Source organism: Prionailurus bengalensis, chromosome E3, assembly GCF_016509475.1.
Source record: "Prionailurus bengalensis isolate Pbe53 chromosome E3, Fcat_Pben_1.1_paternal_pri, whole genome shotgun sequence".
Classification (NCBI taxonomy): domain Eukaryota; kingdom Metazoa; phylum Chordata; class Mammalia; order Carnivora; family Felidae; genus Prionailurus; species Prionailurus bengalensis.
The window spans coordinates 26,926,019-26,952,449 of record NC_057357.1 but is presented as its reverse complement, the minus strand read 5'-3'; the positions used below and the strand labels follow the sequence as shown (position 1 = coordinate 26,952,449).

General features: G+C 48.4%; 1 protein-coding gene across 1 annotated transcript; it reads right to left on the bottom strand.

Annotated features, from left to right (window-relative positions):
* Positions 1-732: 732 nt before the first annotated feature.
* Positions 733-23,121, bottom strand: CLEC19A (C-type lectin domain containing 19A). Its single transcript, XM_043560429.1, has 5 exons — positions 22,922-23,121; positions 13,747-13,912; positions 6,257-6,350; positions 2,194-2,323; positions 733-915 (listed from the first exon to the last, which is right to left on the bottom strand). The coding sequence occupies exons 1-5, from the start codon at positions 23,007-23,009 to the stop codon at positions 836-838; spliced, it is 558 nt and encodes a 185-aa protein (XP_043416364.1). The 5' UTR covers positions 23,010-23,121; the 3' UTR covers positions 733-835.
* Between the last annotated feature and the right edge of the window lie 3,310 nt (positions 23,122-26,431).

The following is a 26,431-nucleotide window of genomic DNA, read 5'->3' as shown; positions in this document are numbered from 1 at the left end:
AGGGGCCATTATGAATAATGCTGCTATGACCCCTCATGTTTGAATACCTGTGTTCAATACTACTGGGTATATACCCAGAATTGGAATCACTGGGTCCCTTGGTAATTCTATATTTAACTTTTTGGGAAAGCACCATACTCTTTTCCAGAATGGCTTCACCATTTTATATTGCCACCAGCAATGTATAAATTTGTTGATATTTTTGGGTTTTGGGGGGAACGACTCTCCTCTTTGGGCCCACATGGTTCAGATGATATTAACTCCCACCACTCTCTGCCCCAGAGATGGGTATCTAAACAACCAGAATTTGCTAAAGTGGAATAGGCATGTGACTGAGCCAGGCCCGTGAAATTCAACTCTGAATCTCAAACAACCTTGGATTTGTGTTGCTTACATATATCCACCACCCTTGTTTCTTAATTAAGCCAGTTTCAGTGTGACCAAGTCACCACTCTGTATCATTAAGACTTGCTTGTTTAAAACCTCTGCCTGGGGTGGCACCTGGGTGGCTCAGTCGGTTAAGCATCTGACTCTTGATTTAGGCTCAGGTCATGATCTCATGGTTCGTGAGATTGAGCCCCATGTTGGACTCCGTGCTGACAATGTAGAGTCTGCTTGGGATTCTCTCTCTCTCTCCCTCTCTCTCTCTCTGCCTCTCCTCTTCTCTCTCTCTCTCAAAATAAATAAAAATACACATTAAAAAATTAAAAACAAAAATCTCTGCCCAGGAACTTTATCTCTTCCGTGGCTTGTATTTATTGAGTGTCAGATTTACACTAGATATACCTACATGATGTGCTGGAGTTGGGCTCACTTTTGACGGGGCAAGACCGGCTCAGTGAATGGTCAGAGACGCGATCTTGCAGACAAAGGGGAACTTGCGGCTGCATGTGTTATCATTCCATGACCTCAGAGCTGCAGTGAGAAGAAGCACAGAATCCGGGTGAGGGTCCACCTACCACAGTAAAAGTAACCTCACCGCCCCACTGGAGTAAAAGCCCTCTCCCGTGGCCTCATGCCTGCACTGGCACCCCTTTCTGGCTGGTGCTTGATGAGGCTGCTGTCCGGCCCTTCTCTCTCCTAAGGCTGGTCCTGACTTGCTGCTGTGGAGGGGCAGGACACCCTTTACCCAGGGGCTTGGCCCAGCTCTGACTCCCAGGCTCCAGACTGGCTCCCAGGATAGCAAGTCCCTGTTCCCTACCTCCCTATTCGAATCAGGAAAAGAAAAAGGGGCGCAGGAGGAGCAGGAGTTGGGTGCTTGAATCTGGACTTTGGTAGATCCAGGTTTGAAACCCATTTCACTACTTGCTGTGTGACCAAGAACAAATTGTTTAACATCTCTGAGCTTCCATTTCTTCATCTGCAAAATGAGAATATGAATCATTTTCACTTCTCCAGATAGGGTTGAGGAGTGATGATGTTGCTCATGCTGATGGCGGTGATTGCTAATACCACATGCAAATCGTTGTGGCCACTTTATGTACATTAGCTTCTTTCCTCTTCACAGCAACCTTGTGCGTTAAGTATCATTAGCCCATTTTGCAGATGCAGACTCTGAGCCAGGAGGTTAAGGCATTCACTTTGGACCACGTGATTAATACGGGGTGGAGCTGGGGTTCGGAGAACAGCTGGATCAGCTGTGCCTCCTATAATCCTCATGTCTGCCCTGTGGGTAGAACGGTTACTAAATCCATTTTACAGAAGAGGAAGCGGAATCTCAGAGTGAATAAGTGATTCCCTGCAAGGTTACAGAGCTAGAAAGCAGCAAGGCAAGGGCTTGGACCCAGGTGTATATCCTTTTCACTACTTCCACCTCGGTGCTTCTCCAGGCATACCTCTGCTCTGATAGGAGCACGAGCCTGGGGTCGGGGCTGGCACTCCAGCGCACTGGGGAGCTGACACAGAAGCACCATCTTTTGACTACGGTCTGTGCGACCCCGCCCCTCCAACCTGCCCCATGCTTCTGCCTCTAGTATCTTTTTAATGCAAGCACGGTCTGCAGGTCAACAATGCCCCGCTACCTACTGTTTAAACTGTATCCAGGGCGGAGAAGGGCCCGGCCCCCCAACCCCGCCCACTCCTCCCCCACCAGCCCCCTAACGCCCAGGAAAGGGGGGGGGGCAGGCAGTCTCTCTGCCATCCCCGGCTCCTCCCCAGCACCCCTGCAAAAGCCCTGATCTCGCGGGCACTCACCGCTGGTGGGCCGGTACCATATCTGCACGCAGTCCTCTTCTGGGTCCTTGTGGACGCCGTCGTCCGGCTGGCTTCCGTCCCAGTAGCTGTAGTCATAGGAGGAGCCGTCGGTCCATTCAAACTGCCCTTCCTGGGCAGTCCCATCCAGAGTGGAGGAAGCCAGTCCGTGAGAGAAAGATCTGGCATCAGAGCCAGCCCCAGCTCAGGGCTGACATTCTAACGCCTCCATATGGAACAGTGCAGAAGTCCTCACTTTGGGGGCGCCTAGGGGCTCGGTCCGTTAAGCCTTGGACTCCTGATTTGGGCTCAGGTCATGATCTCACAGCTTGTGGGATCCAGCCCTGCCTTCTCGGTATTCTCTCTCTCCCTCTCTCTCTCTCTGCCCCGCCCCCACTCGTGGGCGCGCATGAGCCTGCATGCTCATGAGCTCTCTCTCTCTCTCTCTCTCTCTCAAAAAGAATCTTAACAAGGGGCGCCTGGGTGGTGCAGTCGGTTAAGCGTCCGACTTCAGCCAGGTCACGATCTCGCGGTCCGTGAGTTCGAGCCCCGCGTCGGGCTCTGGGCTGATGGCTCAGAGCCTGGAGCCTGTTTCAGATTCTGTGTCTCCCTCTCTCTCTGCCCCTCCCCCATTCATGCTCTGTCTCTCTCTGTCCCCCCCCCCCAAAAAAAGAAAATAATTAAACGTTGGAAAAAAAAAAGAATCTTAACAAACATTTTAAAAAGTCCTGGGGTGCCTGGGGGGCTCACTCAACTGAGCTTCCCACTTCCACTCAGGTTATGATCTCAAGGTTCCTGAGTTTGAGCCCTGAGTTGGGCTCTGTGCTGACAGTATGGAGCCTGTTTGGGATTCTCTCTCTCTCTCTCTCTCTCTCTCTCTCTCTCCCTCCATCTCGCCCAGTCTCTCTCTCTCTCTCAAAATAAATATATAGGGGCACCTGGGTAGCTCGGTCAGTTAAGTCTCCGACTTCGGCTCAGGTCATGATCTCCTGGTTGATGGGTTTGAGCCCCACGTGGGGCTCTGCGCTGATAGCTCAGAGCCTGGAGCCTGCTTCAGAGTCTGTGTCTCACATTCTCTCTCTCTCTCAAAAATAAATATTAAAATATTTTTAAAAAGTCTTCAGTTTGATGCGAGATACTGCTATTATACCATCACTACTAGCTGCTGCTTATTGAAGGTTCATTAGTTGCCATCGGGGCTCTACTTGTTTTCTCCCCACCGTCGTCCAAGCAGGCATCGTCATGTCTATTGCACAGATGAGAAAACTCAGATTCAGATTGGCCTAGCCAAATTCACATAGCTAATAAAGCATTGGTGCTGGCATTCAAACCCAGGTCTGTGAGACTCCGTGCCCAAGATTTAACTACTACACTTTTTTTTTTTTAATTCAATTTACCAGCAGACCGGAGTCACCCTTCATTTCTTTCCTTTTGTCCCTGTACTGTGTATTTTTCTTGCCTGATGTGAGACTTCTCTGTCCAATTACAAGAAAACTCCTGTTGGGAATTTGATTGGTGTTAAAATAAATGTGCAAATTAACTGTGGAAAGAACTATATCCTTGCCATGTTCTGGAACACGAGCCATCTCTGCATTTATTCAAGTCCTCAGAAAAGTCTCCCCCGAAAGACTGATGATTACGGAGGTGGCATCAGATAATGGAAACAGCATGCTGCTTCTGAGAGAGAGGCTAGAGCTAGATGCTACCCACCTCCTCACTGCCATCTGGACAGGTTACCTAACCTCCCCAGCCTCAGTTTCCACACCTTTACAATGGAGCTAGTCTCTCCCTCAGAAAGCTGTTGTGAGCAGTGATGAAATAAAGGGCACAAAGGACTTAGCTAGTGCCCTGCAAGGAAGATTTTAAAAAACAAGATCTTTTACTGTATTGTTTGTTATTACTACACTCAATTATTGTAATACAAGTTCCTTAAACCCTAAGTGTATTCACAATCCTTTTTTTCTCTAAGTTTACTTAAGTAATTTCTATACCCAACGTGGGACTCACACTCATGACCTTGAGATCAAGAGTCACATGCTCTTCTGACTGAGCCAGCCAGGCGCCCCTATAATCCCATTTTTTAAATTTATTTATTTATTTGTTTGTTTGTTTATTTATTCATTTATTTCTGAGAGTGAGTGGGGGAGGGGCAGGGAGAGAGAGGGAGAGAGAGGAGCCCAAGCAGGCTCTGCACTGACAGCAGCAAGCCTGATGTGGGGCTCGAACTCATGAACTGTGAGATCATGACCTGAGCCCAAGCGGGATGTTTAATTGACCGGACCACCCAGGTGCTCCTATAATCCCATTTGAAAGTTACTATTACGAATAGAAATTTTGCGGTTCTTTTTTTTTAAATGTCTATTTATTTTTGAGAGAGAGAGCATGAGCGGGGGAAGTCCAGAGAGAGAGAGAGGGGGACAGAGGATCCAAGGAGCCTCTGTGCTGATGGCAGTGAGCCCGATGAGGGGCTCGAACTCATGAACCATGAGATCACAGCCTGAGCCGAAGTAGGACACTTAACTGACTGCGCCACCCAGGTGCCCATTGTGGGTTTGTTTTTTTTTTTTCAATTACAACTTCTATGTAGGTTCTTGCAAGATGAATTCTATTGATTTAAAAAAATATATATCCGGGACGCCTGGGTGGCTCGGTTAAGTGTCTGACTTCGGCTCAGGTCATGATCTCATGGTCCGTGAGCTCGAGCCCCGCATCGGGCTCTGTGCTGACAGCTCAGAGCCTGGAGCCTGTTTCAGATTCTGTGTCTCCCTCTCTCTCTGCCCCTCCCCCGTTCATGCTCTGTCTCTCTCTGTCTCAAAAATAAATAAACATTAAAAAAATAAATAAAAAAAAAAAAAATATATATATCCATCTCTGTTGAGTCTGGCTACTACTGTTGCTTCTGCTATTTGACAGCGACTTCTTCTACCAGCCCTAGTGAGCTCTTAGAGTGTCCCAAGTGCCAGGCTAAGCTCACTGACTTTTCATAACAAGGCACTGTTAACATTACCCCTATTTTATAGCTGAGGAAACTGAAGCTCAGAGAGGTCAACAAAAAAAAATTGCCCAGAGTCGCCTACCAGCCAGTAAGAGGCAGGACGGGGGCTGGAACCGGAGCCCTATTCCCCGCAGTACTCTGGGGGCAGGGCTGGTAGCATACATGCAAAACAGAGACAGTATTCAGCTCCCCCAGGGAAAGTCTGGGGACAGAATTCCCAGGGGGACTCTGCTGCGATGTCGCCAGGTATGAGATCTGGCCTTGCTCTTCACCATTATTCCATCGACCCCTGCCCCATTTTGCATCCCAGACCCACTTGTGTTTCAGGTCCTCGAATAGGTCATGATCTCTCACGCCTCAGGACCTTTGCCCATGCTATTCCCTCTACCCGGAATGCTCTTCCTCTGGCTGACTCCTATTTATCCATTAGATACCAGCTTAAATGTCTTTAACTTAGGGAGGCTGTGGCAACCACGCAAGTGCACTGCTTGGAACTCCCTCAGGAGGACCAGCTACAGGGAGCACGGCTGACCCACAGCCTCAGCTCTCCTGCCCCTTCAGATTCACCGCTGCGTTCATAGCCAGACCAGGTTTCCTCCAGGCTGTGCCCAGTCAGTCAGTGACTCAGCAGGTACTCAGGGGTGCTGGTGCCGGCCCATTCCTGCCCCAGGCGGGGTTCCTCTAGTGACCATCCTTTGCCTGAGGACTCCCCACTGGCCTAGCCAAGTCTTTCTCAGAACTGTGCTATCATCACACTTATGTCCCCTCCTCTTTTCTCCCTCACAGATCTTTCCCCCTCAGAAATATTTTACACATCTAGTCACATTTTTGTGTCCACTGTTTTGGGAACTCACACCCAAACAGAGGCCTTCCCTGATCCTGCTATGTCCCCGTCATATACTCTTTCACAACACTACCTTCTACCTGGGGCATCCCGGTATCTGGTTTCTCTCCACGTGCTGGGCACGCCGCAGTGACCTGCCGTATGGGCCCCAGGTGAAAGGTCGGCTAAGTCAAACTGGCATCCTGGCTGCAGCTGCCAAGAGGGCCTGATGGCCCCTGCTTCCTTACCTGTCTGTGATCGTGAAGCCCCGTCCAGATGTCAGCTGGGATCCCAGGCACACAGCTGTTCACAAGGTCATACACAAAGACATTCTCTTCCCAGCTGCAAACGTAAGAAACGCAGTAGTGTTACTCGTCTCTGTTCATAGGACAGAGCCAAAAACTGAAAGCAATCCTTGTTTTTTCCTTCGTTTTCTTTTTTAACATTTATTTATTTTTGAGAGAGAGAGAGAGAGAGAGAGAGCTCACTCTAGTGGGGGAGGGGCAGAGAGAGGGGAGGGGAGACAGAGACTCTGAATCAGGCTCCACGCTGTGAGCGCAGAGCCCCATGCGGGGCTCAAACCCATGAACCATGAGATCATGACTTGGGCTGAACTCAAGAGTCGGCCACTTAACCGACTGAGCCACCCAGGTGCCCCTCCTTCTTTTTCTTTTTTTCTTTTATTTATTTAAAAAAAATTTTTTAACACTTATTTATTTTTGAGAGATAGAGAGAGACAGAGCACAAGCGAGTGAGGGGCAGAGAGAGAGGGAGGCACAGGATTTGAAGCAGGTTCCAGGCTCTGAGCTGTCAGCACAGAGCCGGACATGGGGCTCGAACCCACAAACTGTGAGATCAAGGCCTGGGCCAAAGTCGGGTGCTTAACCGACTGAGCCACCCAGGCGCCCCTCTTTTTCTTTTTTTAATTACACCACCCATATGTGACTGTCTTTTCATGGCCACCTCCGGATCAGATCCATGCCAGTTCAAAGCAGATCTCAGCCCCACTATTCATCCTAAAAATTTGCATCTGTCTCAAACACACCAGCAAATGAGGTGGATTATATTGACAATATCATGAAGAGACAGAGAAAGGGGTTTCTCATGCGCTCTGCACATCAAATAACTTGATGGAAATCTCCACTAGACACTTTCGTTTTCTCTCAGAAGCCCTCCTATGCTGCCAGTCCTTACATATCCTACCAGGTTTTTGTTCACATACCGCCTCCAAAATCTTTTGCCTCCCTGGAAAATTCGGCTCCGGGCTTGAGCTCGCATAGCCCACTCAGCAACACCAAAGCCCTTTGGTTAACAGGCCACCCCCGCTTAGAAAGTGTCAGCCTCTTCAGGCTGCAGTAACAAAATATCATAGACTGGATGGCTTTCAAACAACAGAAATCTATTTTTCACAGTTCTAGAGGCTAGAAGTCCAAGTTCAGGAGGCCAGCATGGTCAGGTGAGGGCCTTCTGGGTCACAGACTTCTCGCTGTGTCCTCACACGGAGGAGGAAGGGGCAAGACAGCAATGTGGAGCGTCTTGTATAAGGGCACTAATTCCGGGGCACCTGGGTGCCTCAGTCGGTTAAGCATCTGGCTCCTGATTTTGGCTCAGGTCATGATCCCAGAGTCATGGGATTGAGCCCCGTGTCAGGCTCCATGCTGAGCCTGCTTGGGTCTCTCTCTCTCTCTCTCTCTCTCTCTCTCTTTCTTTCTCTCACCCTCAAAATAAGTAAATAAACATTAAAAGAAAAAGGGTGCTAATCTCATTCATGAGGGCTTCACCTCATGACCTAATCACCTCCAAATGTCCAACCTCCGAATATGGTCACGTTGGGCATTAGGATTTCAACCTATGAATTTGGGGGGTGGGACACAAATATTCAAACCATAGCAGAAGGCATTGGTGTCTTCTTGGGGGACCCTCACCTCCTATTTCAAAGAACTCAGAAAATACTTCACCTAACAAAAGACATTGGTGGAGGACACTGAAAGCAGTCTGCTGCCCAGAGCAACAAAGAAATAGAGATGGATGGATGGATAGAGAGATAGACACATAGAGATTTTCCTTGGATCATTAAAATGTTTCCTGAGCGCTGACTTCATGACAGGTACCGTGTTGCATGTTTTGCATATGTGAAGTCACCGTATTGCCTTTTTTTTTTTTTTTTTTTTTGCATTGTCATATCAATGGGACACTGGGGTGGACACCCCTGGTTGCTTACTCCATAGCCATTTCTGGTCTCTTTGCCTGTTGCCTACATAAGAAGTTAGGAGAGGAAGGGCACCTGGGTGGCTTGGTCAGTTGAGCATCTGACTCTTGATTTTGGCTCAGGTCATGATCCTAGGTTCGTGGGATTGAGCCCCAAGTCAGGCTCTCTGCTGAGCAGGGAGCCTGCTAGAGATATTCTCTCTCTCTCTCTCTCTCTCTCTCTCCCCATCCTCTGCCCCTCTGCCCTGCTTGAGCATGCCCACATGCTTTCTCTCTCTCTCTCTCTCAAATAAAAACACCACCCAAAAAGAAGTTAGGAAAGCTAGGTTTCACTTCCTAGCCTCCTCTTCAGCCACTGCTGGCCATCAACCCCAGGTGGGCCAACTGGATGTAAGCGGACTTCTGTAAGGGGCGTCTGGGAAATACTGCCCTCCCTGATAAATGGAGACAGGTGTGCGGAAAAGGCTGCAGGGTCCATCGTGGCCTTTCCTTCTTGGGTTATAGTTGAGGGTGGACCTGATGTTTGAAGCTGCTGCACTGAAGAGCCTGGAGATGGGAACAGCTCACCCAGCGCCCTGCTACCAGGGAGCCTGGAGAACGCCATCGGCAGAGGCCAGAAGGGCAGGTAAGGGAGGTGAGGGCAACGGACACACAATAGACTCGGCTCAAGGAGCTCACAGACCCAGAGGGGCAGATCCCACCAGACCAGGGGTCCCATTTTCGGCTTCCACGTGGCATTAAGGTAGACTTCAGTATGTTCAAGAAATCTTTATCAAGTCATAGTTAGCAGCCTCAGACCAAATAACCAGCAAATAACTCACTTTAAAACAGGACTCTGGTGAGGTGCCCTTTATGCTGCAACAAAGCGTATCTGCTGTCATCGGCTTCACCGGATGGCCACTCTCCACGGGCTGCCACCTTGTCTAAAATGCCCCCTATTAAATTCCCTTTGTCCTGAGGCCCTGGTAGCCAATCAGAGCACCCACGTTTATTCTGCTTCATTCTGTGTTTGTGGAAGACGTTGCCAATCCGTTCCAGAAGCACTCAGAATCTTTCTCAACACCGTGCTGCAGGCAATCCCATTCAGGGAGCTGCAGATACAGTTGGGAACTCAATCTTTGGGTCTCCCCCAAATTCATTTGTTGAAACTCCATATTCATATGTTGGGAATATATGAACCCAAATTCCTATGTTCATACCAGTGTGATGGTATTAGAGGGTGGGGACTCTGGGAGGTGATTAGGTCATGGGGGTGGAGCTCTCATGAATGGGATTAGTGCCCTGAAAAGATGCCAGAGAGCTCTCACCCCTTCCCCGGTGAGGATGCAGCTCGAAGATGGCCATCGTGGACCAGGGAGCAGGCTCTCCCACTATGAACCTGACCAAGCTGGCACCCTAGCTTGGACTTCTCGCCACCAAACTGGGAGAAATACATTTCTGTTGTTTGTAAGCCACCCCGTCTGTCGTGTTTTTGTAACAGCAGCCTGAATGGACTAGGAACCGAGATACCGTTGGAGGAAATGGAAGGGAAAAAGGGTGAGTGGGGCAGGGCTTGCTGGCCCTCAGAAAAACGATCTGACATGGGAACCTTAAGTAAGAACTGGCCCCCTGGAGATGCCTAGAATTATAATAAACGGAACTATTAATGGCTCCCTCTCTTGAGCACTCAGTGACGAGCTAACTTTGTAAGAACTTCAGATGCTTGGTCTCCTTGGTCAGACGGTGTAGGGAGGAAGTGGCAGAGCTGGGACTAGTCCAGGACTGTCTGAGTCTAGTGTCCTTGCTTCTTCCTTTGGAACATCTGCTGTTTCCATTCTTTAGGCTTCCTCATCCTTGAATATCCTGATCCAAGATGGTCCTTCCAGGAAACCTTCCCTGAATACCCCCTATCCACTCCGGACCACCTGGAGCACACATTTCTGACTTCCCAGAGGCAGGCTGGTTGGTTTATTTCTCTATTTCTTAAGGTCTGGTGTCCTCAAATCAGCCACAAGGACCACATAAACAACACCAAACCTTACTTCTACTTGACATCAGCAGGGCTGTCTTCAACATTGATGTTCCAAGAGTATGTGTTCCGCCGTGTGAGGGAATCCACTTTCTGGGGACAGGGTGTTTTTACCCTAGTGGGTCCTTGAGCTTGGTCCTGCCCCGCTGCGTAAGCACTGGCATCCCCACACGCCTCTCTCACGCACAATTTGGGGTCTCCTACATTGACTGCTGAGCATACACGTTGAGCAGTCATCGGGTAGAGTGGCCGCCTAGCCATTTTAGCACTTTGTCATCTTTGTTCAACAGCACCTGCTTGGGAAGAAATTTCTATATTTCATTGCATTTTCCCCATAACTGGTCAAAATAACTGGAACATAGAGAAGCCCAAGGTGCTACTGCAAGTAATAAGGAGCACAGAGCAGTTGAACTTAATTCAACTCAACTGCCTCTTGAAACAAAGGCGGAAATGATTAGGTAAGCAGAAAGTATGAGGATCTTAAATTTCAATCAGATGCTTCACAGACAGACATAAGCTGATTGTGTGTTTAATTATGAAAGAAAAAAATAAAAGCATGAAGAAAACACCAGAAATATAGAATTGGATTGTGTCTCAAAGACAAGATGTAATTAGGGATTTTATAATAGCGTCTAGCTTTCTGTGAACTGAACTTCACATACAACAGGTTAAGGAGTTGTTCAGATCCAACTTTCCAAAATGTTTTCATAAAAGTATCATAGACCGGGATGCCCCGGGTGGGGGGGCTCAGTCGGTTAAGTCTCTGACTCATGATCTCTGCTCAGGTCATGATCTCATGGTTCATGAGTTTGAGCCCCGCGTTGGGCTCTGCACTGACAGAGTTTGGGATTCCCTCCCTCTCTCTGCCCCTTATCCACTTGCTCTCTCTCTCTCTCAAAATAAGTAAATAAACTTAAAAAAAAAGTATTAATACCAAAATGGAAAACTACCTGTAAAAGAGAGGAAAGGGAGAGAATGTTACTAGTACAAGAAGGAAAAGAGGGGGCATTCGGAGTTGAGAAGACAGGAAGAAGGTAGGTTGAGGCAGCAAAGGACCAGAATTGGGTCAAGAATTGCCTGGAAACTCCCCACATTTGCCCAGAATCTTTGCTGATGCCTAGCTAAGGTTGAGGTTATAAGCACCATGAGTGGCTGAACTGTCCTGCCTGTGGGCTGGCTAAAGAGAAATTTTCACTTGGAATCATTTAAAAATGTACTCTTTATTCCGAGTATCTCATTTTCCTCTACAGCCTTGAAAGTTTTGACAACTTCTTTGATCCACCGGTGTGCGGGCCGGTCCTGTGCTCTGCCTGTATCACAGCGGATTTGCCCTGAAGACTGCCTTTCCCACATTTTCTTGTCAGCTTCCCCGCAAGCAGTGGGAAGGGCCAGAAGAGGAAGGGGGCAGAGAGAAGCCGAGAGAAGCCCGGTATTTCTCTCCCTGCCTCGGGAGTCGCTGGCGGGGGCTGCCTCGCCTTGGTGGCTCCAGCTCTATGAGACTGGTTTGCCTTCCCATTAGGGGTGGAATTGGCTTCCTGCTGTTGTGAATCTCTAGACTGCCTCATTACGATCTAAGATTCCATCACTCGTGCGTATTAAATTCTGTTCTGCATGTCTGAAGTGGTTCCCGTTCTCCTAATAGACCATGACTGCCTCCCATCTTCTTCAGCATCACTGAGAATACAGTGGGAGCTCTATGTATCTGTTGGCTGAATACATGGAGGATTCATTTAAAAACTAAGACGGGGGCGCCTGGGCGGCTCAGTGTGTTGAGTGTCCGACTTCGGCTCAGGTCATGATCTCATGGTTCATGAGTTCGAGCCCCATGTTGGGCTTATAGTGCAGAGCCTGCTTCTCTGTCTCCCTCTCTCTGCCTCTCCGCCACTCACGCTCTCTTTCTGTCAAAAATAAACATTAAAAAAAAAAAAACAACTAAGATACAGGACCCCTTCTCTGTTCTTAACAAAAGTCCGTGACTCTAAAGCATAAAGAACCAACTGTCTTTCTGACTTCAAGTCTCTGAGATCCTTGAAAAGAAGCCATACATCGGCAAGGCCGTCGGGTGTGAAAGCAAGTCAGTTAGAGGTGATGAAGGGGCACCCGGGTGGCTCAGTTGGTTAAGCGTCTCACTCTTGATTTTGGCTCAGGTCACGATCTCACGGTTCATGAGATCGAGCCCAATGTCAGAGCATGCTTGAGATTCTCCCTTTCCCTCTCTGCCCCTCCCCAGCTCGTGCTTGTTCTTTCTCAAAATAAATAAATAAATAAATAAATATAACAAACAAACAAATAAAAGGTGATGAAAAATGGGCTCCAGGAAAGGTGGGCAGTGAGTGCAATTACGGTGCCACGGAGTTAGGGTGACTTCAGTGAAGAGACGGAGGAGAAGGGGATGGGAATTCCCAGCAGAGGGAACAGAATGTGCAAAGGTCTGGAGGAGTAAAACGGTTGCACCAGACCGTAAAACTTTGAGACGGTCAATGTGGCTGGGGCTTAGGAGACACAGAGGAATGCTGAAGGTGGCCTTGGTGGGTGGTCATTCGACTGTTCAGGTTCCAATCCCAGCTCCACCACTTTAAAGCTATGTAACTTTGAGCAAGTTACCTTCTTGGAGGATCGGGTTCCGTGTCTGTGCAAAGGAAGATACTACCTACCCAATATGGTTTGAGAGAGCTTCAAAATGATGCTGTACACAAACACTCAGCAAATAGACGTCAGTTATTATTCCTTGTATTATATTCTTGGTATATATATTATGCACACTGTATCGCAGGGTCAAGCCCCGTGTTGTCATGCGGGGCACAGCACAAAATCAGCACATGTGAAGGTGGATCCTGCAGCAGCTCTTAGCTTCCCATGCTACACGCTTCGCCTTCAACTGTTTCAATGAGAAATTGGACTGGATCGGTTTGTTTCTTTCTTCTTCTTCTTCTTCTTTTTTTTTTTTTTAATTTTTTTTTTCAACGTTTATTTATTTTTGGGACAGAGAGAGACGGAGCATGAACGGGGGAGGGGCAGAGAAAGAGGGAGACACAGAATCGGAAACAGGCTCCAGGCTCTGAGCCATCAGCCCAGAGCCCGACGCGGGGCTCGAACTCACGGACCGCGAGATCGTGACCTGGCTGAAGTCGGACGCTTAACCGACTGCGCCACCCAGGCGCCCCTCTTTCTTCTTTTTTTAATGTTTATTTAATTTTGAGAGAGAGAGAGAGAGACAAAGCAGGAGTGGGTGAGGGGCAGAGAGGGAGGGAGACAGAATCTGAGGCAGGCCCCAGGCTCTGAGCCGTCAGCACTGAGCCCAACGCAGGGCTTGAACCCATGAACTACGAGATCATGACCTGAGCCGAAGTTGGACGCCTAACCGACCGAGCCCCCCAGGCCGGATCCGTTTCAATGAGAAATTGGGCTAGATCAAAGTTAGCTTGAATTACCAAAGAGAAACACCAGTGAGAAACGCCAGTTTTCACTCTCCATTCCAAAGGGGGTGCTTGGTTGGGCTATGGGGGACGGATGTCCACTCACCTGTGGATGGAGGCCAGTTTCGCAGATTTCCTGCCAATGGAGAACTCAGAACAGTAGAAGTCAGCCTCGGCCCAAGTCTTATTGAGAGGGAAAAATCGGTAGCAGTGGCCTTTGAACTCCATCCAGAATAGTGGGCACAGAGAAGCCGGGGGCAGCTCGGGCATGGCTGTGGGCAGAGAAAGAGACTGGCGGGAGGGCTGGTAGCGCGGAAACATTGTTCCTACAGCTTGTGACACCTTTTCAAGAGTGAAAGTAAAACATGTCCCATTGTGATTAGTAACATTCTGTGCTTGAGGTCCAAAAAATACATGCGTACCTAAAATTTACCAAATGACAAAAGTAATATATGCTCATTGTAGAACACTTGAAAAATGTTACTGCTTTGGTGTGTTTTTCTTCGTATCATGCTTGAACGCAGTGATTTGTAAAAATTCAATTATTATATTGTACTTTACATACCTGTCAATATTCAGAGTTCCAAAAATTAGAATATATTCCCCTCCTGTTATTATAAATTTTCATAAACATTGTTTTAAATAGCTCTTGAATACTCCACGGAGTGGTCCCCCTAGAGTTTATTTAATCATTCCCCTATTTGTGGATAATTAGACTGGTTCCCTTTTTTAAAAAACAAATACACATAATGCTGAGATGAACAGCCTCGTACATCAAGCTTTTTTCAGCATTTCTGAAGATTTTCCAAGGAGAGATTTTTAAGGCTTTGATACAACTTGCTAAATTGCCTCCTGAAAGCAATTTATCCTCCCACAGTAATGTCTGAGAGTGCCCATCTCACAGTGCCCTCGCCAGTGCCGGGTGTTGTCACTTTAATGGCAATCTTTGCAAATTTTATAAGCAAAAAAAAGGTGTCTTGTTTCAATGTGCAACTCTGGGCTCTGTGGTGAGGGCAGACATTTCTCCACGTGTTTACTGACAAACGATAGCCAAGACTATTTATATCTGTAGCCCATCGAACTACTGGGGTTCAGGAAGCATCCTTAATTCTGAAAACGCACAGATGGAAATCCACTTTTGAGACAATAAAGTTCCTCCAAGCCTCAACCCCCTTGAAGGCCTCTTAGGAGATATCTTTTTTTTGGAAACCACAACTCAAGATAACTGGTTTGCGAGGAAGAAGGCACACTGAGAACCTGCCTTGAGCTATGTTAGGTAGCTCACCCACGGTGGGGGGGCAGGGCTAACATCTGTTGGACTGGGACTTTGGAGGTCCGGGTCCCAGCCGCCAGCTCTGTGCCTAACATGCCAGGTGACAATGGCACATTCAGCTGTCAAACTGGTTGATCTCTGGGGCCCCTTTTGTGGCCCCCCAAGGGTGTGGGATCTTTGCCTTTCAAGCCACTGTAACAGCTGGCTGAGCTCTTGAATAATAAAGTAGTGGACAACATTTATGAAGCATTTGTAATGTGTCACACACCTACAGGGAAACTGAGGCTTGGACAGGTTAAGTGACTTGCCCAAGGTCATCCTGCTCGCAAGTGGCAGGTAGGGATTTGAACCGAACCTCCTGACACCAGAGTCTTTGATCTGAAAGTCCACGTGATGCCTCATCATGGGACACCAACGGGGCTGAGAATGGTTCACTGTCTTTCAGCACCTTACTTCATAGAAGTTCGCCAAATGCTTGGCGTCCATGGATTGCTCTGTAATAGTATGATTATTAATGATTAGCTCAGGGTTTCATAGCCGGGGTTGATGGGGTTTCGGGGATCCATTGTGTCCCCTGAAATGAAGTGCAAAATCAAGAGTGTGTACATGTGCATGCGCATTTATCTGGGGGAAAGAGTCAGATGTCTTAATCCAGAGAGCTACGCTAAGCAGACAGGTTCCATGTCTCCCATCACTGACCAGAGCCACTGGGCTTTCTCATTTGACCAGAACTGCCCTTCCTCCCCTGCCCCAGACAGCCACACCATCAGTCCTGCTTTGTTCCACCTCTTGAAACAGTGGATGTTGCTGAGCTCTTTGTAGGAACTTTGTGGCACTACCTTTGAAGATGCAGAGAGACTTTAATAATTAAATGAAAGGGGTTGGAAGGGGAAAGGAGGCGGCCAGGGTTCCTACTCCCCTCTCCCCAAGGTCCAAAGGCTTCTCCTGGGTCCTAAAGCCTGGTGGATATTTCCAAAGCAGGTCTCCCTGTGGAAAACAAGCTCCCTCCTTCACCCTCCTGGTTCCTTTGATTTTGTCTACTGAACAAATGGTGGTTATGGATGCCTGGGGTGAAGCATACCAGAAAATGGGGCTGTGACAGGTCACTGCTCAATTATTCCCTTTTCCACCTGGGCAGGCAAAGGCCTTTAATTGGAAGGATCTGGGAGGCAAAAAGCCACGTGTTTGCACATGGGATAATGAACTCCACCCTGCCTGGTATCCCACACCCCCCTTCCCTCTGGGATTTCTAGAAACTGAGACTAGAAGGATCTTAGAGGCCTTTTATCAGCCTGAACCCCAAAGTAGCCTTCACTAATCTGTGTCTCTCTCACAAAGGGATTTCTACAGGTTTACAGCTTGATGAGTCAGGTAATGATGGCAGGTAATGATGGTAACAAACAGGACCAACCCCACTGGCTGTCACCTGAACCAGGCATGGTGTCAGGCTCTTTGTACATATCAGCTCAGTTAGTCTTCACACATCCTACAAGGTAGATACCACAATCACTCTAGTTTTTCAGAGGAAGGAACCAAGGACAGAGAGGTTGAGTAACATGCCCAATATCACACAGCAGCTGAGTGGCGGAGGTGGTTTTTAAAGCCAGGCTGTATGGCTCCAGACCTAATTTAGAGATTCCTGTCGGATTTAAGCCCATTTCCTTTTGACTCAGTCTTGATGGTCTAGACATTCATTCATTTCCTTTTTCATTCAACAAATTCTATTTGAGCACCCACTTGGGCTCAGGCAGTTAGCTGGAGATACCGTGGCCAGCTACACAGAGGGGGCTTCTGATCACTTGGGTTTTACAAGATTGACATAAAGAAAAATAAGAATGGGGGCGTCTGGGTGGCTCAGTTAAGCGTCCAACTTTGGCTTAGGTCACGGTCTCATGGTTCGTGGGCTCTCCGCGTCTGGCTCTGGGCTGACAGCTCAGAGCCTGGAGCCTGCTTCCGATTCTGTGTCTGCCGCTCTCTCTGCCCCTCCCCTGCTTGCACTCAGCCTCTGTCTCTCAAAAATAAGTAAAATGTTAAAAACTTTTTAAGAAAAATAAGCACAGAAATAAATTATTATGTCGTTTGTGGATGTGGGTCATGCTGGCAAAAACTTGAGGGAGCACCCCCAAATTATTTTTGGAGGCTCTTATTTGTTTACTCGTTTTGTCTCCCTAGTTGAACTGGTGGCCGCTCCAACTGTCTCCTCAAGGAGCTCATGGGTTGATTAGGACAGGACACCAGAGCCCCCTTCCCAGATGGGGAAACTTCAGGGTGTTGCCACAGGAGCACCTAAAAGTGGCACCTAGGATTTGGAGATCTGGGACGCTTCTGGGAGGGGATGATGTCTCAACTGAGTCCTCAAAGATAAGAGTCAGGGAACATGTTTCCAGTGAGGACACAGCAGGTGCAAAGGCCTGGGGGTATGAGAGAATATGGAACATTTGGAGAACTGCAAATGGTTCAGCCAAGCTGGGAATCGGAGAGGGTGAGAAGGTAAGAGATGAGGCCAGAGGTGGCAGAGGGAGGGTGGAGGGGAAGGAAGGGGAGGGGATGCACAAAAGGGCTCGTTGCTCTGGAAACCGGGAGCCTGCAGTGGTCTTTTCCTTCAGTTAGCAGCACTAAAGGCCACCAAGGTCTCCCAGCTGGGGTGGGAGTCAAAGTCTTTGGGAGCTCTGAGCTTGCGAAGAAAAAAGAACACACCAGTGGAGTTCGGGCCTCATTTTTCCTCTCTCTCTCTCTTTTTAAAAGAAGAAATTGTCACCTTCCCACTCAATCTGGCTGCTCGCTCCCCTGGCACCAATCCAGCCGCCCACAGTGCACTACCACGCTGCCTCCCGCCCAGATCCGCCTTGGGAGCCAGCCAGGAGGGGCGGTGAGGGAGGCTCTGGGGGCCACGTCCCAACCCCCAGCCCCACCCCCACTCCTGGGCCCCAGATGTCCCAGGAGACCCGGAAGGTGGCCTCTGGGAGGGCTGCCTCACTTCCCGCTGCCTCCCTGGTTCACACAGCCCACTGTCAGGCCGTCCTCCTCCACTAGTGAGTCCTGGATCCGCACTGGTGGTCCTGGGCTTCTCATGCCCGAGTTTTGCTCTCCCTTCTCTGGGCCACTCTCGTGGCCACAAGATACAGAGGAAAGAGCACTGGGAAATGTCTTCCATTCTTAATAGCAGCAGCCATTCATTGGGTGGTGAGTGTATAACTGCTCAGATCAGGCTTGGAGGGGTATCGGTATCATGCCCGTTTTACAGTTGAGCAAACTGAGGCTCAGAGAGCTGAAGTCACTTGCCCCTACAGCTAGCAAATGGTGGTGGTATCAGGATGGACTCAGACATCCCTAAACACTAAGTGCCTCCAGGAAACCTCTTTTTTTTTTTTTTTCCTGGTCTTGGTTTTCTCATTTGTAAGACAAATATACCAAACACCAAATTTAACAGTTCATTGCTGAAGCCCTAACTCTTCAATGTCTTTGGACATGGGGCACTTGGGAGGTGATCAGGGTTAGATAGGTTCATGGGGGGGGGGGACCTATGATAAGTGCTCTTATAGGAAGAGAAAGAGAGAACAGAGCCCCCCACCCCCCCCCCCTCTCCACTGTGAGGGGAGACAGCATCTGGAAGAGAGTACTCGCCAGGAACCAAATTGCTCAAGATCTTGATTTTGAACTTCCCAGGCTCCCAAACTGGGAGAAATAAATTCCTATTATTTCAGCCTCCCAGTGTATGGTGTTTTCACCATAGGTTATAGCAGCCTGAGCTAAGACCAAAAGTTAATTAAGCAAATAATTCAAAGTTTCCTGGGTGCCTACTGGGCTTTGAGGTCTGTGACCTCAAGTCGCTCAGTATGGAGAGAGGAACACACACATGGCAATGAGATGCACTTCAGAAATATGCAGAGGGCTCCGTGACCGTGGAGGAGGGGTGGGGAACGGGCCAGAGCGTCCATGCGGCACTCTGGGATCTGACTCTATGATCCAGGCTCTGAGATGTCTTCAAGGAAGTAGGGACATCCAGTTGCTCAGACCTCCATGCTCCAGCGTGGACTCTGGAGTCCAACGGCCCCAGCTGGACACTCAGTGCTTTGTGCCTCTGTTTTCTCATCTAAAAATGGACATGACGATAATGTCTACTTCACAGGGAAGCCATGGCCTGGCTCATGGTTGGCATCCGAGTAAGCATTAGATATTACTACTACAGAGACAGCTTGGGCCCCGAAACCTGCCTGGAGCTGGGAGTACAGTGCCAGCTTCCTGGAGGAAAGAGAAGCCCGATTCCCCCTTGCCCACCCCCGGGGGCCTGCGGAAGCAGCCAGTGAGCTTCAGACTTCAAACGCTTTGCTGGAATGTCCTTTGCTGTGAAGAGTACTTGGCCTCAGGAGCCAGGAAATGAAACTTGTTGGTAACGGTTGAAGAATCATAATGGCAAATATTTATGTAGCTTTTACTAGGTGCCAGGCTCCCTTCTAAGCACTTTACACTCATTAATCCACTTAAACAATGTGATCAAAGCCAGGTTCGGAGAAAAGGTTTTACGGAAAGGCTGTAGTCTGGCTAAAGCCTCCCAAGCCTTCCAGAAGTGTCTAAAGTGATCTCAAGCAAATCTAGAGGTGTGGCTCCGATGCACTGTGTGCATATATCTTCACGTGCATGGAAGGTGAGGAGCGCTGGGATCAGTAATAATATGACCAATGCTCTTTTCTGCAAGGAAAAGTTGGGGGTATCCAGGGGAGGATAAACTAGGCCCATTCTCAATAAGGAGGGCTTTGACTGTGCCCTCAGCTTCATGGTCTGCAGGGGCCCCCTGACACCCTAAGATGAGCCCTCCCTAGTCACACATCAACATGCACACTCATACACACACACCTGCACGCACACGTTCTCTTCTGACTCGAAGTCACTTTCCTCTAGAAGATCTGTCTGCCCAGGCCCCAACTAGACTTTCTGCTGGACTGGGAACCTGGAGAGAAGGAGAACTACCACTTGGACGGATGATGACCGTGGCAGGGTCACTGGCCTCTGTAGGCCTCGACTTCCACACCTGTAATATCGAAGGGTTGGGCTCCATGGATTCCCCAACCCTTCCTGCCAATTTCAGTTCTGAGCTTTCCAAGGTTGCCGGGGTTTGAAGTGATCTCAGTGCCCCTCTCAGCTGAGCTGGGGGTGAGCTGGGGGAGAGATGTCTGGAAGTTCCTTTCTCCAATGGAGGTTTTTGTCACAGCAGAAGACCGTCTCTGGCCATTTCTATCATCTCGTCAACAACTGCAGTAACAGAAGTACTAGTGGTTAAGAACTCAGTTTTTAAGCACTTACCGTGTGTTAAGCACTTCACGTCATGACCTCACTGAAGATCCCCCAAATGTTTGGTAGGCACTGCTAATTATCCCCACTTTCTAGAGGAGGAAACTTGATGCTCAGAGATGCCAGGAGCATAAGCAGTGAGAGAGAGAGAGAGAGAGAGAGGGAGAGAGAGAGAGAGGAGACTCCCCAGTTGTTTCCACTTGCAAACTCAGCCTCAGGCCCTTTCCACACACTGGATACAAAGGAAAGACTGGAATATACAAGGCAGACTTCAAGGATATTTTGTCCATCTCTCTCCTGCTTGCCCATTGCATGGATGCACAAACTGAGCCATAAGAGCAAGGATGAAAGACCATTATTATGGACTGAATGTTTGTGTCCCCCTGTTCCTCCCCCATTCATATGTTGGAGCCTTAACCCTCAATATAATGGTTAAGTGGGGTCTTTGGGGGGGGTAATGAGGGTTCAATGAAGTCAGGAGGGTGGGACCCCCATGATGGGACTAGTGTCCTTATAAGAAAAGGAAGAGAGGGGTGCGTGGGAGGCTCAGTCGGTTGAGCATCCAACTTCACCTCATGGTCATGATCTTCCTGCTTGTGAGTTCGAACCCCGCATCGGGCTCTGTGCTGACAGCTTGGAGCCTGGAGCCTGCTTCTGATTCTGTGTCTCCCTCTCTCTCTGCCCCTCCCCCGCTTGCACTCTGTCTCTGTCTCAAAAATAAATAAACATTAAACAAATTAATACAAATAAATAAATAAAAATAAAAAAGAAGAGGAAGAGGGACCAGAGTGTGCACATGCTCTTTCTCTCTCTGCCATGGGAAGACATAACAAGAGGGTGGTCATCTGCAAACCGGGAAGAGGGCCCTCACCAGGGAACTGAATCAGGCAGCACCTTGACCTCCCAGCCTAGGAAGTTTGAGAAACAGATTCCTGTTGTCGAAGCCACCCAGTCCATCGTACTTTGTGATGGCAGCCAGAGCTGACTGAGACAGATGCTCAGAGATTTTATGACAGAACTGGAGCCTGACACTTGCCTGAATGAACTCATCTCCCACCATCAGGGTGGCCAGATTAAGAAGGAGGCCCAGGTAAATCTGAATTTCAGATAAACAACTAATTTTAAGCCTACCTCCCACATAATTTTTTTAAAAAATGTTTTTATTTATTTTTGAGAGAGAGAGAGAGCATGATCAGGGGAGGGGTAGAGAGAGAATTGCACAGAGGATCCGAAGCGGGCTCTGCGCTGACAGCAGAGAGCCTGAAGCAGGGTTCGAACTCACAGACTGTGAGATCATGATTTGAGCCAAGATCAAGAGTCACTCAACTGATTGAGCATTCCAGGCCCCTGTCCCACGTAATATTTGAGACATGTTTATGCTGAAAGATGACTGTTTACCTGAAATACAAATTTACACGGGCACCAGGCATTTTCTCTGGTAACCCTATCACCCACTGTTTAAGTTGGTCCCAACACTGTAACAGCCCAATAATGTGGTCTTATGGGAGTCTTACAAGTAGTTCATTATTAGTCATACTTTAATGGGCATCAAAACGGTATCTCTGCCATAAAGTTATTGTGAAGGTTAAATAAATCTATACACACAAAAAAGTGCTTAAAACAATGCCCGGCATATAGTAAGGGCTGTGTAAATCTCAACTGGTTATAGGTATTAATTAATTAATTAATTAAGAGAGAAACAGAGTGCAAGTGGGGGAGGGGCAGAGAGGGAGACAGAGAATCTAAAGCAGGCTCCAAGCTGTCAGCATAGAGCCCGACACAGGGCTCAAACTCACAAAAAGCAAGATCATGACCTGAGCCGAAGTCGGACACTTAACTGACTGAGCCACCCAGGCACCCCATTAATAATAATTATTATTATTATTTTCATATATTTTAAACAACGTTTGGAAATAACCTTCGCGGCAGAGGTGACAGGCAAGATTCTCAGCCCTGAGCAGGCTGCAGGATTCAGGAATCTTCCCACCCGGACGGGTCTCTCAGAACGAGCCCCCAGCCTCTGCATTGCTCATTTGAAACTGAGCTCATTTGAAGCCCTGAGACTTTCAAGCTGGAGACTGGAACGCCACACACCAGAGGCTGCTAGGTCCCAATTCCCAGGGACACAGAAAACCCTCAGAAGTGGGCCACAGAGCAGTGACCTCCAGGGAGATCACGAGAGGGACAACTGTGTCCCCTCAGCCTGCCCAACGGTGGTGGCACAGCATCAGGTCCGAAAGCTCCCTGGGGGCAGCTGCCACAGCCAGGGTGGGGGTGGGGAGCCCAGGTGCCAAATCCCTAACAGAAACAGCCTTTTCAGATCTTCCTACGGTGCCAGGCACCAAGCCTGAAGTACTCCCCCACTTTATCCGACTTCCCTTGCAGAGTAGCCCCAGAGGGTGCCACTCTCACCCCCATTGTCCAAAGGAAGCTGAGCTCAGAGAGGTTGAGAAACTTGGGCAAGGTCACACAGTTTTTAAGTTGCAAAACTGGGATTTAAAATCAGGACTTTTGGGGCCTGACCCTAGCACAATGCCCCTGGGGCCCCGGAGGGGAGATGGAAGGGCTGTGTGTGTGTGGGGGGGGGGGGGCCAGCTCAGCTCCCGCCACACCGTGGGTCAGGCAGGCCTGCAGCCCAGGCAGGCCCCACGGATACAACCTCAAGTATCTGTGAGGTGTCCTCCTCTCCGCCTGCTCCGGCCCTGGCCCCTATGCTCACCTGGGCTGATATTGATGTCCGTCTGTGGAAAAGCCTGCGCAGAAAGGAGGGTCAGTGAGGCCGCGGCCCACAACCCCCACCTTTGCATCCTGAGCCCCGAGGAAGCCACCTCCAGGCCTGAGTGGAGGAGAGAAGCCTTTCTGGGAGCTCTTCTGGGCGCAGGCGAGAATTGCTGGGAGCTCCGGACTCACTGGGTAGACCCCAGTCTCCTCCTCCTCCCCTCCCTTCTCTCCTCCCTCCTCCCGGCACTGGCACTGCTGGAGACAGCTCCGAGTGACAGCTTGAAGGCTGCCGGGGTCAGCCCCCTCCGGGGAACTAAGAGAAACCCGCAGCCCTGCTTCTGAGCCACTGCGTGGCCTTGGGCATGTGCTCACTTCTGTGAGACTCAGTTTTCTCCTCTGTAAGATGGGATAATAACAGAGTTTGTATCTGGGCCTGTCACAGGAAAGAAAGTATCTTGGATCCTGTAGAGGAAATACATACATACCAGAAGATAAAAATGCAAGTCGGAGCCCAGTGCGGAAGGAAGTCGGAAGTCGGAAGTCCACAGCAGGCGGGAGGCTTGCTTCGGCTCAGCTGTCCCTCCACCACGGCCCTGCAGGCATTAGAACTAGCTGCTTTCGGGGCCTGGGTGGCTGGGCAACCGACTTCCGTTCAGGTCATGATCTCATGCCTCGCGAGTTCGAGCCCTTCACCAGGCTCGGGCTCGTTGCTGTCAGTGGAGAACCCACTTTGGATCCTCTGTCTCACTCTCTTTACCTCTCCCCTGCTTGCATGCAGTCATTCTCTCAAAACTAAATAAACATAAAAAAAAAAAAAAAAAAAAGAACTAGCTGCTTGCCTAGGAAGACCTAAGTGAGTTAACCTCCTCCCCATCCCTCCACCTTTCAGGGTTTCTTAGGGGTTAAAGGAGGTGCCTGTAGGAGGTTCTTGACACAGAATAAGTGCTCAACAAAGAGAAGCAAAAGTTATCATTCATGCATAGTTCTAGTGTGTGGTTTGCCCGGACTTAAGTATTTTTTTACAAAAGCAGAAATGAACTACTGGGACCTCATCAAAATAAAAAGCTTCTGCACAGCGAAGGAAACAATCAGCAAAACTAAAAGGCAACCGACAGAATGGGAGACAATATTTACAAATGAAATATCAGATAAAGGGTTAGTATCCAATATCTATAAAAAGCGTATCAAACTCAACACCAGAAAATAAATACTCCAGTGAAGAAATGGGCAAAAGACATGACTAGACACTTCTCCAAAAGAAGACATCCAGATGGCTAACAGACACATGAAAAAATGCTCAACATTGCTCATCATCAGGGAAATTACAAATCAAAACCACAATGAGATACCACCTCACACCTGTCAGAATGGCTAACATTAACAATTCAGGCAACAACAGATGTTAGCGAGGATGCGGAGAAAGAGGATCTCCTTTGCATTGCTGGTGGGAATGCAAGCTGGTGCAGCCACTCTGAAAACAGTATGGAGGTTCCTCAAAAAATTAAAAATAGAACTACCCTACAACCCAGGAGTTGCACTACTAGGTATTTATCCAAGGGATACAGGTGTGATGTTTCGAAGGGACACATGCACCCCCGTGTTTATAGCAGCACTATCCACAATAGCCAAAGTATGGAAAGAACCCAAAAGCTCCTTGATGGATGAATGGACAAAGAAGATGTGGTATATATATATATATATATATATATATATATATACACATATACAACAGAGTATTACTCAGCAATCAAAAAGAATGAAATCTTGCCATTTGCAACAACATGGATGGAACTAGAGGTATTATGTTAAGCGAAATTAGTCAGAGAAAGACAAGTATCATATGACTTCACTCATATGTGGAATTTAAGATACAAAACAGATGAACATAAGGGAAGGGAAGCAAAAATAATATAAAAACAAGGAGGGGGCCAAAACATAAGAAAGTCTTACAGAGAACAAACTGAGGGCTGCTGGAGGGGTTGTGGGTAGAGGGATGGGCTAAATAGGCAAGGGGCATTAAGGAGGACACTTGGGATGGGCACTGGGTGTTACAGGTAGGGGGTGAATTACTGGATTCTACTCCTGAAATCATTATTGAACTTTATACTAACTTGGATGCAAATTTAAAAAGTGGCTAACAATTATGTTTATTCACTAAATAGGTCCAAGAATTTAATGAATATTTATTTCCTAAAAAAAATACATGTTAAAAAATTTTTTGTAATGTTTATTTATTTTCGTGATAGAGACAGAGCGTGAGTGGGAAAGGGGCAGAAAGAGAGGGAGACACAGAATCTGAAGCAGCCTCCATCCAGGCTCTGAGCTGTCAGCACAGAGCCTAACGCGGGGCTTGAACTCACGAACTGTGAGATCATCACCTGAGCCTAAGTCAGGCGCTTAACCGACTGAGTCACCCAGGTGTCCCTAAAATAAATGTTTTCACATCCACTGGTGTTTTCACTGGGAATGTCATTGCATTTAGGAATTAATGTCTCTAAAAACTGGAGTCTTTCACTCCTCCACTTTGTGTATTGTCAGGCAAGTCACTTTGCCCTTCTGAGGCCTCAGCTTCCCCCTTAATAAAATAGGGGACACCAGCAGAACCTACCCCACAAAGATTGAATGAAATAATTTGTTCGTTAAAACTTAGCATAGATGCTGGCAAGTAGTAGATGTTCAATAAATGATAGCAAATGTTGCTAGGATTATCACTGAGCCAGTGCCAGCCCTTTCCTGGCAGGGGACCCTGCATACTCCCCACTCCCCACTCCCTGCTTCCACTCCTGAGATGCTCCATCAGGTACTCTGACACTTTGTGTGGCTGGCACTGACAGGAGGGAGTCAAATCCGTCCCAGTCGCTGGTTTTCTCTCTGGAACACCCGCGGCTGTGCCTGTGAGGCATAACTTCTAACTTAGCTTGTGCCCACGCAGCGTGCGTTGCCCTGCTGGCTCTGGGCCGGGGCGGGGGGGGGGGGGGCACGGGGGGCCTGCCAAAGCCTGACTCAGGCTCCGAGCACAGCTTAGGCTCAGTTTCAGCCTACAGCATGCCTCATATCTACCAGTTGCCTCATAACCGGGTGCTGGTGCACATCCCAGCACATGCACGTGTATTTATTTAGGAATGACATACATTTATTATATAAGTGATGTGTGTGGATTACTTACTGTGCTAATATATCAGGTCTTACAGAATACTCTGCCCCCAAATTGAGAATTTTAAAAAAGTTTTTTTATTTTTGAAAGAGAGACAGAGACAGAGAGATACAGAGATAGAGCATGAGCAGGGGAGGGGGAGAGAGAGCTGGAGAGTGAGAATCCAAAGCAGGTTCCAGGCTCCTAGCTGTCAGCACAGAGCTTGACGTGGGCCTCGAACTCAAGAGCAGTGAGATCATGACCTGAGCCGAAGTCGGACAGTTAACATACTGAGTCACCTAGGTGCTCCAACAATTTTTTTTTTTAAGATTGATAACAAAACATAAAGTTTGGATAATTTCTCCTTACTCTCCG

Coding starts and splice junctions, on each gene's coding strand:
- CLEC19A (XM_043560429.1), bottom strand. CDS start 23,009: ATGCAAAGGTGGGGGTTGTGGGCCGCGGCCTCACTGACCCTCCTTTCT. Junction 6,351..13,746: donor AAACTGGCCTCCATCCACAG/GTGAGTGGACAT, acceptor TTACGTTTGCAG/CTGGGAAGAGAATGTCTTTG. Junction 2,324..6,256: donor GGCTTCACGATCACAGACAG/GTAAGGAAGCAG, acceptor GGGACTGCCCAG/GAAGGGCAGTTTGAATGGAC.